This window comes from Argentina silus (assembly GCF_951799395.1).
Source record: "Argentina silus genome assembly, chromosome: 10".
Classification (NCBI taxonomy): Eukaryota; Metazoa; Chordata; class Actinopteri; order Argentiniformes; family Argentinidae; genus Argentina; species Argentina silus.
The window spans coordinates 2,629,091-2,641,898 of record NC_139664.1 but is presented as its reverse complement, the minus strand read 5'-3'; the positions used below and the strand labels follow the sequence as shown (position 1 = coordinate 2,641,898).

The window sequence follows — 12,808 nt, the reverse complement described above, 5'->3', positions numbered from 1 at the left end:
CCATGACAGTTCTTTGTTCTCCCTTCTCCCTCCTCTCTTCTCCTCTCTTTAACAGCCGTCCCCAGGGTCTTCCCCAGGGTCTACCGTCATGACCTCAGCCTGGATCATGTGACACGAGGCAGCCTTCTCAGGTCGTACAGTAGTACCAGGGGCGGTTTACACCGAAGGCTCTCTGGGTCTGGACGAAATCCACGTACTTATCACTCTCTTTATTTAGGTCACAGGGGTGTCATGGCAGAGCTTTGATGTTCTGGGACCGACCACCAGGGACACAGATTCAGGCTTTTGAAAACTGTTTTCATGTTGTTCTTGTTTACTTGAAGCTTATGAAATCCAGGTTAAAAAATGATGATGATCATGAAAAAAATGTTTTTGATGGTGACGTTTGTAAGGGAACATGTTGGTGATGCACCATTGTGTATTCAGTTTGTTCTCCCTCACTGAGGCCTCAAACGAATGCTTATTTACAGTTCAGTCGTATTTGGTGTTCTTTATTTTATATCACTTTGCACTTTTTGGCACAATTCACTTGGTTCCATTGCACCAGACAAAGAAGTGCAGCTCGAGAATTTGGAAGTATTTTACATGCTGTATGTATTTGAGCCAGGTCTACCCAGTTTTTAGTCCTCACTGCAGTATAATTTGTCTGTAACTACGCCTTCACTGTAGTTTATGGATTCCTGAGTATTTCACCAGCAGAATATTTCACCAGCTGTTCACCAACTCCTTTATTGACTAGTAATGCATACTGTAGGGAGCTTCAGCGCTTTAGGAAACATCTGACTGTACACAGCATGCTAGCACGCCTGTTCAAAGTGATTCACAAGCTGCAAAAACGTGTCGCTTTTCTCATAAATTCTTTTGCCTTTTCAACTTGGTAACCCCAAGGGGACGGCCCCTACTGTAGGTGTTAGCAGGCCGAGGCTAGTGGGAATAGCCAATACTCTACCCAGTCTTGCCCCTAACAAAGTGCACTGTGATGGAAAACAGATGTACGAAGCCTGTGAATTTGTTGGATGTCTGCTCTATAGAGCTGTCTTTGTTGGGGTGTAGTGCTGTTTGGGTAATGAAAGACTAGCGTTTGGACTTCAGTGGACCAGGACTATGATCCGAGGAGATTTTGGCGGGCTGGAAAGACTGTGTGTGTGGAGTGGGGTTTATGGATCAGAGTTTCCATAGCACTTGGTTATTTTCAGGACCCGGCCAAGCTGCATGAGTCACTCACTTACTGAAAGGGTAAATCACTTTAAGATGCTGGGCCTCTACTACAGAAACACACGCACACCCATGCACATGCACGCACGCATGCACGCACGCATGCACGGACACACACAAGCGTGTGCACACACACACACACACACACACACACCAAACACTGGGAGTTTCCCCTTTGGTAGTTGGCGAAAGAAATGGGTGTGACCACATGCTAACTCATCTGGCCAGCTATGGAACCTCTGAATGCTCATTTACTCTCAAGTACATCTGAGATGCACAACAAGTCTTGTTTTCAACATGCAGGGACACCTCCAGATGTTTTACATTTCGTGTCACTAGCAATGGCTCTTGTTTACTGGAAGCTTGTGAAATCCAAGTTTAAAAAAAAAAGCGTTTATTCAGATGGTTAGTCAGATGCAGTCCACAGTTTTATGCACAGTACTGGGGAGATGCAAACTGACTTTTACGCACAGTGGCTACAGTAGTAGTCTGTGTCTTCCCATCTGCAGTAATAGACTACTGTCTCTCTCTCTGCTCCCCTTTGTCTGTCTGTCTGTCTGTCTGTCTGTCTGTCTTTCTGTCTGTCAGTTTGTGACAGTTTGCTTCATTTGTACCTGAGGCAGTTGTCATCCTGTCTGTCCCTTCCCCCTCCATCCATTCAACTATCTCTCTCTCTACCCCTCTTTTCTTCTCTCTCCCACATGGCTCTTCCTCGTACCTCTGTGTTTGAGTTGATCCTATAGCAGACGTAATGTGCTCATTACCACAGTTTGGTGCCACTCTAGACCTGGTAATGCTATTTCCCCATGGGCTATTAAGGGCTAAAGAATGCTAACGCTAACGCATCTCCTCCTCATTAACAAACACAGAGTCTGGTGATAGCTCTCTGCTAACGCTAGCGCCAGGGCCACTCCCACTAGCCGCATGGCACCGCTACAGAGCTTTTATAGTAACTCAATGCAGCTGGATGGAGGAATAGCTCCCTGGTCTCTGGCTCCGTTTACTCCACGTCAGAGCCAATCAGAGCACTGTTTGTTGTTCCTCTAGCCGGAGTGTATGGTTTACCAAGGTTAGCTGCGTCAAGGCTGAATTCAAAAGATGACTTTGGAAACTGGTTTAGACTTGATGGTAGTATGTGCCTCCTGACATTTTCAGTTTCGTCAAGTGAGTTTGTCTTTTTGAGGTTGGTGGTATAGGCTGCTGCACGTTTCAAGGAGGTTTACACAACACTTCACCAGCATATTTATCTCTAATCATGGATATCTTGCTATGCCTGTTCTGCATAAGTCACAATCATGCCAGTGTACACTGTAGGTGACAAGTTGTACTGTGCTGATTTGAGAGGCCCTCACTGTTTCCAAGGTTCCCTGCATACTGTACGCAAATGTGTTTGTGCATCCCATAATGCTCCTTATTCAAACATGCTTCAAGGAGGTTTACAACACTTCACCAGCATATTTATCGTGTAATCATGGATATCTTGCTTTGCCTGTTCTGCAAGTCACACTCATGCCAGCGTACACCGTAGGTGACATTACAGCGCCAGTCTGACTAGGGCAAAAGACAAAGGGTAAACAAGTTTACCGTTATCAAGCTGAAAATAATCAAATGAAACAAATGTGATAACTAGCTCTAACGCCGGCGTGCACACTGAATGAACGGGCACCAGACCTCTGACTCATGTAGCGATGAATCACCGACTAAGAAATAAGGGGAAATAATCCTCTGGCTCTAACACACAGTTCCAGTCCTGTACTAAAGGCCTTATCAGTGGGCGAGAAACTTCCCTTTCACCGTTGGCGGGCCGTGTGTTTGAATAAGGAGCATTATGGGATGCACAAACACATTTGCGTACAGTATGCAGGGAACCCTGGAAACAGTGAGGGCCTCTCAAATCAGCACAGTACAATTTAGCCATCTTTAACATTGCCAAGCTAAGGAATCCTATTTTTTTTCTGTTTCAAAATGGTCTTCTATGGTGTGGGATGATTGAGGAACGTTAAATGGTCTTCTATGGTGTGGGATGATTGAGGAACGTTGAATGGTCTGTCGCCTCTCCATCTCCATCTCCATGCTGTAATGGTTGTCTTTTCAGACGTGCCCCCAGGGGAGCCCATGATAGTTGTTGTTGTTGTTGTCGACTTGCTTGTGATTTCTAGTGTCCATGTGTGCGAACATAAACGTGCGCACACACACACACACACAAGCACACACACACACACACACGCACGCACACACAAACACACACACACAAGCACACACACACACACGCACACACACATACACACATCAACGGGCGTGCCAGCCAACACAGAGGATTTAAAACAACTCCTGCCATTGTGTTCTGATCCCAGTTGAGACACAGGAAATGATCATGTGCCAGCCTGCACTACTTTTTACTGTTGTTTTATTTTAATGTGAGTGTTGCCAAACGTTCCTGGATCGGCCCCACCGTGTCTCTAAATGAGATTCATATTATCATCCTGTTACTGCGAGGATATACTAGTTTAACCAGTACAGAGAGCAGGCTACCAACCCGTGGCTTAAAGTTCCTTTTCTTATTTTTCGAGAATGAATTCAATGGAAGTACAGAATATATCCCTCCTTGGCTTATTGTATTATATGGTATGCCATTTCAAAGTTGTATATCTCCTAGTACAGTTCTAATGGAATAGTCATGGCGTATAGTTTGGCAGTTGGTCTTGGAAAACGCCAGTTCTATTTCTAAACTGTTTGTATTAAGACACCGGTATTTAACATTCTTACCCACTTTTTCCTACCTGTATTCTCCACAAAGGGTCCACTCTCTGAATAGATGAAATTAAACATCCTGGAAACAGGATCCCGATGGTCTTTGGGGGACGGGGGGACGGGGGACGGGGGACGGGGGGATAGGGGGGAATCCCTGGTGTTTTCCCTCTCACAGAGATGTCGTCAGTGTTTTAACGGTGACTTACCGCCGCACGTGTTCCCACAAGTCGGCCAGACGGGTGGAGCCCCGTGGCAGAAGCACAGCATAACCGCTCAATCAATGCCTACAACTCCCTGAAGTGGAATTCTGTGTGTAGTAACACATGGAAGGGGTGATGAAGTGGTTCTCAACCCTAGCGGGCCCATTGGTAGCAGAGAGGGGTTGTGGAGCTTTTCGCACCCAGCTCTGATTGAGTGTAACTCCACTGGGACCTAGCCCGGTCCATTAGCAGGGTGATTTAGCATTGACCGGCTCACAGTGGTGGGCTACGCCGCTTGTTCTCATTGGCGAAAAGGGCTGTGTTTTCAAGGTGGGGAAACAGGATAAAGTCACTTAGTGTGGTGTGTGTGTGTTAGCTGAGTCAGAAGGTGCACACACACACACACACTCAGGTGCTGGAGTTGGAGATCTAGGAAGTGGGCCATGATGTCAGGCACACACACACGCGCGCACACATTGTTTTCAGAAGTAGCACTTCTGAGTACTCACAGTTCTGATCATACCCCTGTACTAGTGTGTTTAAATAGCGGTACAGTATCACCGATAATAGTTCTGGCCTTTGTTCTTCTTTTTGAATGGCCAGTTTCCATTGTTCATATGTTTCCGATGTCATAGTAAGAAAAGGATACATTAACATAGACCTCCTGCTGTCTTTCAATCTTGTGTGTCGCGTTTGTGTAGGGAGTAATTATCGGGTAATTTAGGCATCGCTGCTTTGCGTGGGCACTTTGAATGATGCATCTGCCATATCTGGCTATAAATTATAGGCTAGATTTTCCGTCAGGAGCGTCAGAGAGGGAAGCTTTTCCACCCGCCATGGCTCCGGCTGTAGATATACCGTATGCTGAAAACTAAGCGTCTGCGCTGAAAACTCGACTCAGTTTTCCATCCCTGTTCAAAAACGTGGGGAAGTGTTCAAAAACTGGAGGCCTGGCCGAGCAGGCCCCTGTTGTCATAGCAACGGCACAGCAAAACAGTGAGGATGGTGGTGTTTTTTTAATTATTTTTTTCTCTTTTTGAGGCCGGCCTCCGTCCTCGTCACTGAGGTGGACAAAGATAGCAGTGAGTCACCCAAGACTGGGGGCTGAGCCGACACATTCCTCCTTTGTTATTCCTCTCTCTCTCTATGGTTCCCTCCCTCTCTCTCTCTCTATGGTTCTCTCTCTCTCTCTCTCTCTCTCTCTCTCTCTATGGTTCTCTCTCTCTCTCTCTCTCTCTCTCTCTCTCTCTCTCTCTCTCTCTCTATGGTTCTCTCTCTCTCTCTCTCTCTCTCTCTCTCTCTCCCTCCCTCTCTCTCTCTCTCTCTCTCTCTCAACCTCTCTCTATGGTTCTCTCACTCCCTCCCTCCCTCCCTCCCTCCCTCCCTCTCTCTCTCTCTCTCTCTCTCTCTCCCTCCCTCCCTCCCTCTCACACTACCATTTGTTTCTCCACAGTAGCCTTCCTACTCTGCCTTTGTACTTGGAAGCGTTTTGAGAAACAGAACATCCTTGTGTTAGAATCATTTTACTTTGTAAAGGCTTTGGTCGCCGTGGACAGACCCCAACTGCCTGGAATGCACACCAAAGCTCCACAGATTCAGGCTTGTTTCGTAGGATTTGTGTTTGTGTTGCCACAACAGTATATAGTGTATAATCAGTATATCTGTATTTACGTGAGATTTGCATCCGGTGTCTTTGAGTGCCTTGAGTGATTGGCGAACACATGCAATACTGTAAATACACTGGTTTTCTTTTCCATTTATTACGGCTGGGCTAAAAGCCTATTGTATAAAGCCTCCTGCTTCTCCACACGCTGATGAGAATTCCGTCCACATCTGCTACTGGGGTGTGGTCCAAGTTTTGATGGAGTACTTCAAAGTGGTTTTGTGTTGATGTAGTACAAGCATTGTATTCGATTGTGTATGCACTCACTCAGTCACACAGAACGCGCACACACACACACAGAACGCGCAAGAGCTGGTGGCTGTCTTTGCTTAGTCATTCATTCTCTGTCTGTCCGTCCGTGTGTGTGTGTGTGTGCAACCCCTGTATATATCAATCAATCAATCAAGCTTTATTTATATAGCGCCTTTCATACAAGGTGCTTAACAGTAAAATTTAAAACACATAAGTACAGAACATACAAGCATACATACATAAATAAATACATACATATAGAATAGAAATAGAAATTATAATGGATTAAGAGTAAATAATGGTAAATAAAAAGAAAACAAAAATAGAAGTGCAAATGGATTAAGAGAAAGCTGAGCTAAAGAAGTGTGTCTTGAGGTTTCTTTTAAAAGTGTTAATGGATTGTGACACCCTGAGCTCACGAGGTAGGTTATTCCAGAGGCGAGGACCATAGACACTAAAAGCTGCCTCCCCGTATTTCTTTGTCCTCGCCCCGGGTATGACTAAAAGACCAGTGTCAGAGGACCTGAGAGGTCTGATGGACTGTAAACTGAAAGCATACCTGACAGGTATTCAGGCGCTAGACTATTTAGTGATATGAATACCAGTAAAAGGATCTTGAAATCAATTCTAAAACTGACAGGCAGCCAATGAAGAGACTTTAAGACAGGAGAGATGTGTGTTCCTCGCCTGGTCTTGGTCAATACACGTGCTGCTGCATTCTGAATGATCTGTAGCTTGTTTATTGTTTTTTTAGGTAGACCAGAGAAGAGAGCATTGCAGTAATCTAACCTGTTAGTGATAAATGCATGCATAAGTCTCTCAGTATCTGCCTGGGAGAGAAATGGTTGCACTTTGGCAATATTTCTAAGGTGATAAAAAAGCGTTTTTAGTATTACTGTTGTGTGATTCAAAATTCAAATCAGGGTCTAGAAGTATGCCAAGATTTTTTTGCGAGGGGCTTGGTGTTTTGTGCTAGAGACTTTAAGCTAGTGCATAGTTTCTCTCGTTCGACCTTTTGATCCGATGATTAAGACCTCCGTCTTATCTTTGTTTAATTGCAGGAAATTATGGGACATCCACGAGTTGATATGATCAATGCACTGAACTAGTTTATCAACAGGGCTGATGTTTATTGGGTGATAAAGAAATGTACTACACAGTATCTGTGCACCAATATATTGCAACCCAATATCACCAAATCCCACCCGATATTAGATTAGATTAGATTCAACTTTATTGTCATTGTGCAGAGTACAAGTACAGAGACAACTAACCAGAAGTGCAAAAAAGCAGAAAAGTGCAGTGTGAACAGTATATACAGTATATATATATATATATATATATATATATATATATATATATATATTACTGTAGTAGGAGCATTTGCAATAGGATTATTCAGCTTTCATATCCAATCTCACCCGTATTCTCTAAATATAGCCAATCCACACCCTCACTCCACTCATTCAGATTCAATACCACTGTCATTTGTAATCTTAGTCTTAAATCATATACAAGCAATTCACAGCCAAAATAACCATTTGCATGCTTTACTATACCCAAGCCATGTGCAGCACATCCTTTATCACCGTGAGCTCAGTACTGGAGCTCATCCACAAGGCCCATTAGCCATAATAAACTCACTTCACACACACACACACACACACACACACACACACACACACACACACACACACACACACACACACAGACACTCCCAGAGGCAGAGATAGCATGAAATGTTTAGATTTCTAATTTTAACGCTGTAAATGTCTAAACAACGTGCTGTTCTGTGTCAGCTCTGTATTAGTTGGCCACACACACACACACACACATACACGCACACACACACACACACACACACACACACACACACACACACACACACACTGATCAGTGTATACTCACACACAAACAATAGCATACTCACTCATTCTGTACATTAACACACACACACACACACACACACACACACACACACACACACACACACACACACACACACACTTACAAGAACACCTCATAACACGGCTCAGGAATTATGGCTCTGCATTGGGTTCACCCAACGTCCTCCCATATCAATTATATGTTAATGACCAGTATAAAATGTTGAACACTGAACACCACCCTCCAACCTCTGTAATACTGAGGGATTACATAAGATTCTGAGTTAGAAGCCAGTTGGAACATTCCCCAGCCAAAGATGCTTAAACCCAACAAATATTTGTTGCACTTTTGTCGTAAAAACAACTTTTACAGTAGTGGCTACTGTATGTTTAATTTCCCCCCAGTCAGTAATCTGTCCATCTAGGTATTGGAGTTTTGATTTAGTTCTTTTTAGTTTAAATGTTGCTATGGGATTATCTCTTCACTCTGCCTCGTCTTGCTCAAGTATGTCCTCATTTCCTCAAAGGAATGTCCTCCTAATGTCCTATTTCCTTTGTGTGTGTGTGTGTGTGTGTGTGTGTGTGTGTGTGTGTGTGTGTGTGTGTGTGTGTGTGTGTGTGTGTGTGTGTGTGTGTACGGATGGTATATGTGTATGAAGGCCTCCGCCTTGAGATAGTGACTGTCTTGTTGGCGATAAGTATCGACTGGAAATAATTCCTTTCCTCTGAGTGCTTTTCCTAGGACCCCCCCACACACACACACACACCCCACACACACACACACACACGCACACACACACACGCACGCACACACACCTAGCCAATTACTGTCATTAGCTTAGCATTCCTCACATGATTGCCTGTTAACCTCCACTGAGCTTCCCTGTGTGTGTAGCTGAGTTTGGCTCATCACTACAAGCTGTTAGAGTGATCCGCTCTATGCAGGAGAAAGACAGGATAAATATGACCTCAGTGTCACGGTCAAGGTCCAAATCAGTGAGGCCAGATTGAGTATGTTGGAACAGAGGTTCCATTAATCTTTTTAAAACCAAGAATATTTCAATAATGAATAGTGCTACGAAATATTTTGGAAATGTAGCTCAAAAATAAATAAATCTGCTTACATGCTATTCGGGCCTCACAAATGAGCTTCTGTACGCATGGATTGTGGATCCACTGCTGTGACTGAAAAGGGATGGGGTGTCTCTGTTGTGTGTGTGTGTGTGTGTGTGTGTGTGTGTGTGTGTGTGTGTGTGTGTGTGTGTGTGTGTGTGTGTGCTCATGATGGTGATGGTTAATGGGGTGAGATGCCACTCCTAGATTCATAAATCACTCACCCTGGTAAACACTTTTATGGCCTCGTCTGAAATGTGAGAAGGGGTAAGACACCCATGAGACAAAGGAAGCTGAACAGAGAAAGTCTGTGTGTGGCAAAGGATATTTTTGCTCCAGAAACGTAGTGTATTAGTGTACATGTATTTATGTATGTACAGTGCTGCTTGAAATTTTGTGAATAATATTAAAATGAACTTATGAAATCTATCTAAACCCCTATTCGTAAATAAAGACATTCCAAATAAAGGACACAAACAAAAAAATATAATATATTTTCATTGTTTATTTCACGAAAGTGGTTTATTTAACAAAAACTCAAATTTCATGTATGCAAAAATATGTGAACCTCTTCAGTCAATAGCTTGTGGCGCCTCCATTAGCAGCGATAACTTGGAGTAAACGTCTCATGTAGCCAGTCTCTGACATCTGTTTTGAGGGATTTTTGCCCACTGCTCCTTACAAAACTCTGCCAATTGAGTGAGGTTTGAGGGGTGTCTGGCACGAACTGCCTGCTTCACGTTCTGCCACAGCATCTCGATTGGATTTAGGTCAGAACTGGGCCAATCCAAAACACAAATCTTCTTTCTCCTGAGCCATTCTTTGGTCGATTTGCTTGAATGCTTTGGGTCGTTGTCTTGTTGAAAGACCCATTTTCAGCCCAGCATTAGCTCCTTGACTGATGGCTTGACGTTCTGTTCAAGAATCTCCTGGTGTACCCCAGAATTCATGGTTCCCTTAATGATGTGGAGTCGTCCAGTTCCAGAGAAGGAAAAGCAGCACCAGATCTTGACATTCCCACCACCATGCTTGACTATTGGGATAAGGTTATTTTGGTGGTAGGCAGTGTTGAGTTTTCGCCAAACATAGTGGTTTTGATTGTGACCAAAAAGGTCAATTTTGTCTTCCAGAAACCTTCAGGCTTGTCCAGGTGGTCTCTGTCAAAGTTAAGATGGGCAATTTGGTTCTTTTTTGACAGCACAGGCTTCTTCCTTTCAACCCTCCCATGAATGTCATTTCGATTCAGTGTTCTTATTGTTGAAGCATGCACAGTTACCTGAGATGCAGCAAGGGAGGTCTGCAAATCTCTAGATGTTATGTTTGGGTTGGCTTTTACCTGATTTATTATTTTTCTTGTGGCTCTTGGGGATATTTTGGAAGGGCATCCACTTCTAGGCCAAGTTGCTGTCATGTTAAATGCTTTCCATTTGTAAATTATTTTCCTCACAGTGGACTGATGGAACTCAAATCTTGTTGAGATGATTTTATAGCCTTCCCCAGACTGATGTGCTCTCACTACCCGCTTCCTGATGTCTTCTGAGATCTCCTTTCCTCTCGGCATGGTGTGTTTTGCATTCACCTGTAAGGGTAACATTCACCTGTAAGGGTAACATTCACCTGTATGGGTAACACAGAATTGACCAGGTTGCCTATCTCTATTTATCAGTGTGAGTCCCGCCCAAACTCTTTCTTAAAGATAGATTTCTTAAATCCTAAAGATCTCTCCTTTGATTGGTTCATTTGATACCCAATTATTTACCCACCTGACAACAAAATCTGTAATTGCATCTATAATCTACAATCACATACTTTCAAGCAGCACTGTACGTGTGCTTACCATGTGTGTGAGAGGAGTTCATGTGTGAAGTGTACTTTTTCTGCATGAGTGTGTGTGTGTGTGTGTGTGTGTGTGTGTGTGTGTGTGTGTGTGCGCACATGTGCATGTGTGCATGCCATTGTGTTTAATATTGAGTCCATGCATGCATTCAAAGCAGCGAGCCTGCTCCACGTTAGCAGTGTATGCATGGGTATCCATGAGGGTGAGGGTTAGTGGTCTGGAAGCCGTCTCCCCCAGCAGATGGCCATCATCAGTGACAAGCAACGTTGAACTACAGGGGCCAAACCTAATAATGGAGGAGCCTATTTCCTGCTTGGCTTTTTGTGAACCCCCAAACGGGTACATGCTACCACTTTCTCTACGGCTTTATTCTTTTTCCCCCTGTACCGTTCCAAGTTTTTTTAACCAGCACTGCAAATTGATTCCTGGGTAGTGTGGTTAAAAGAGAGGCCTAACACAAAATGCACGCACATGCAAACAAGCGTGAATGATTTTGATTTAGCTCTGCTTCCCCTGGGAGTACCATCAGTGGAGTTATGATGGCTCACAAACAATATGCTGGAGTCCTTGGTTGAGTTCATTTCAGTTCATTCATTTCAGTTGAATTCAGTGCAATATGATTCAGTTCAGTTTGCTTATAAGTTTGGGGTATTCCATTCCTTCTTTTTTTCTTTATCTCTCAAAGATTGCCATCTGTGTTGTTGTCATCACAAAGAGAAACAGCCTATTGTTTGTCTGTGAACTGTAAGTCACTGAGATCCATAGCTTGGAGACTGCGTTGTCAAGTACATTTATATGTAGGCCCACGTAGCAGTCAAACACTGAGTAGGGAAGATTGTACCAGACACAGTGACAAATGCTGAAATTTGATGCAGTGAAGCAAGACATCTGTGTGATGATTGAAGTAAGGCGCCACGTTTCAAACAGGATTTTGTTTCTTCGTGACAACACCCTCTACTTGGCTCAATGAGAAGCCTAATGCTAAGCTAACGTGCTTTCCTACCCTCTCATGTCTCCTCAGAAATGGGAAGAAGGAGTCGGACCTGGAGGCAGCTCTGGCCCGGCTGAAGGACCTGGAGGCTCTGCTCAATTCTAAAGAGGCCTCTCTGACCACCGCCCTGGGGGAGAGGCGCTCTCTGGACCTGGAGGTCAGGGACCTGAAGGCCCAGCTGGCCAAGGTAAGAGACTGAGTCCTCACATTATATGCATACCAGCAGCGCGCCACACCATGATGGTGAATGCTGAAACAGGATTCATCCAGGCAGCACCCTGCGTTGTTTTGTTAGTGAAACTTGGGCCATGGGACGACTGTACACAGAACAGCATCTATACCCCACCTACTGGTCACACATATGAACTGCAACTCTCTCTCTCCCTCTCCAGTTGGAGAGCAGTCTGGCCGATGCTAAGAAGCAGCTGCAGGATGAGATGCTGAGGCGCGTGGACGCTGAGAACCGCCTGCAGACCCTCAAGGAGGAGCTGCAGTTCCAGAAGAACATCTACGCAGAGGTGAGATTCCACCTCCACCACTGTCACTTCTTTTCTCTCTCTCCCTTCTTTTCTCTCCCTCTTTTCCCCGGCTCTCTTTCTATTCCGATCTCTATTCTGCAATAGCAGTCTCACCCTACGTTCCGCTGCTCCTCCCGTGTCTTCTGCCCCTCTCCTACAGTACAAAGCAATGAAAAGCATTGGACAGAAAAAGAAAGACTGTTTATTTGCCATGCAATCAATTCTCATCAATTGTTGGAATGTGGTAGTTTTTGCACCCCCGACCCCCCACCCCCCCCGCTGTGTATCGAACTCTCACACCTGTGTATCGAACTCTCACACCTGTGTGTCCCTCCCCATCCCCCGTCTGTAGGAGATGCGTGAGTCGAAGCGCAGGCACGAG

At 44.5% G+C, this 12,808-nt stretch overlaps 1 protein-coding gene across 1 annotated transcript in view; it reads left to right on the top strand.

Moving 5' to 3' along the window:
- lmna (lamin A) overlaps positions 1 to 12,808 on the top strand; it is a 31,836-nt gene that overhangs the window by 9,115 nt on the left and 9,913 nt on the right. The window contains exons 3-5 of the mRNA XM_083679507.1: positions 11,939 to 12,095; positions 12,301 to 12,426; positions 12,779 to 12,808. The exon at positions 12,779 to 12,808 is cut by the window's right edge and continues 141 nt beyond it. Of these exons, the coding sequence (XP_083535633.1) occupies positions 11,939 to 12,095; positions 12,301 to 12,426; positions 12,779 to 12,808 (313 nt within the window). The remainder of the gene's footprint in view (positions 1 to 11,938; positions 12,096 to 12,300; positions 12,427 to 12,778) is intronic.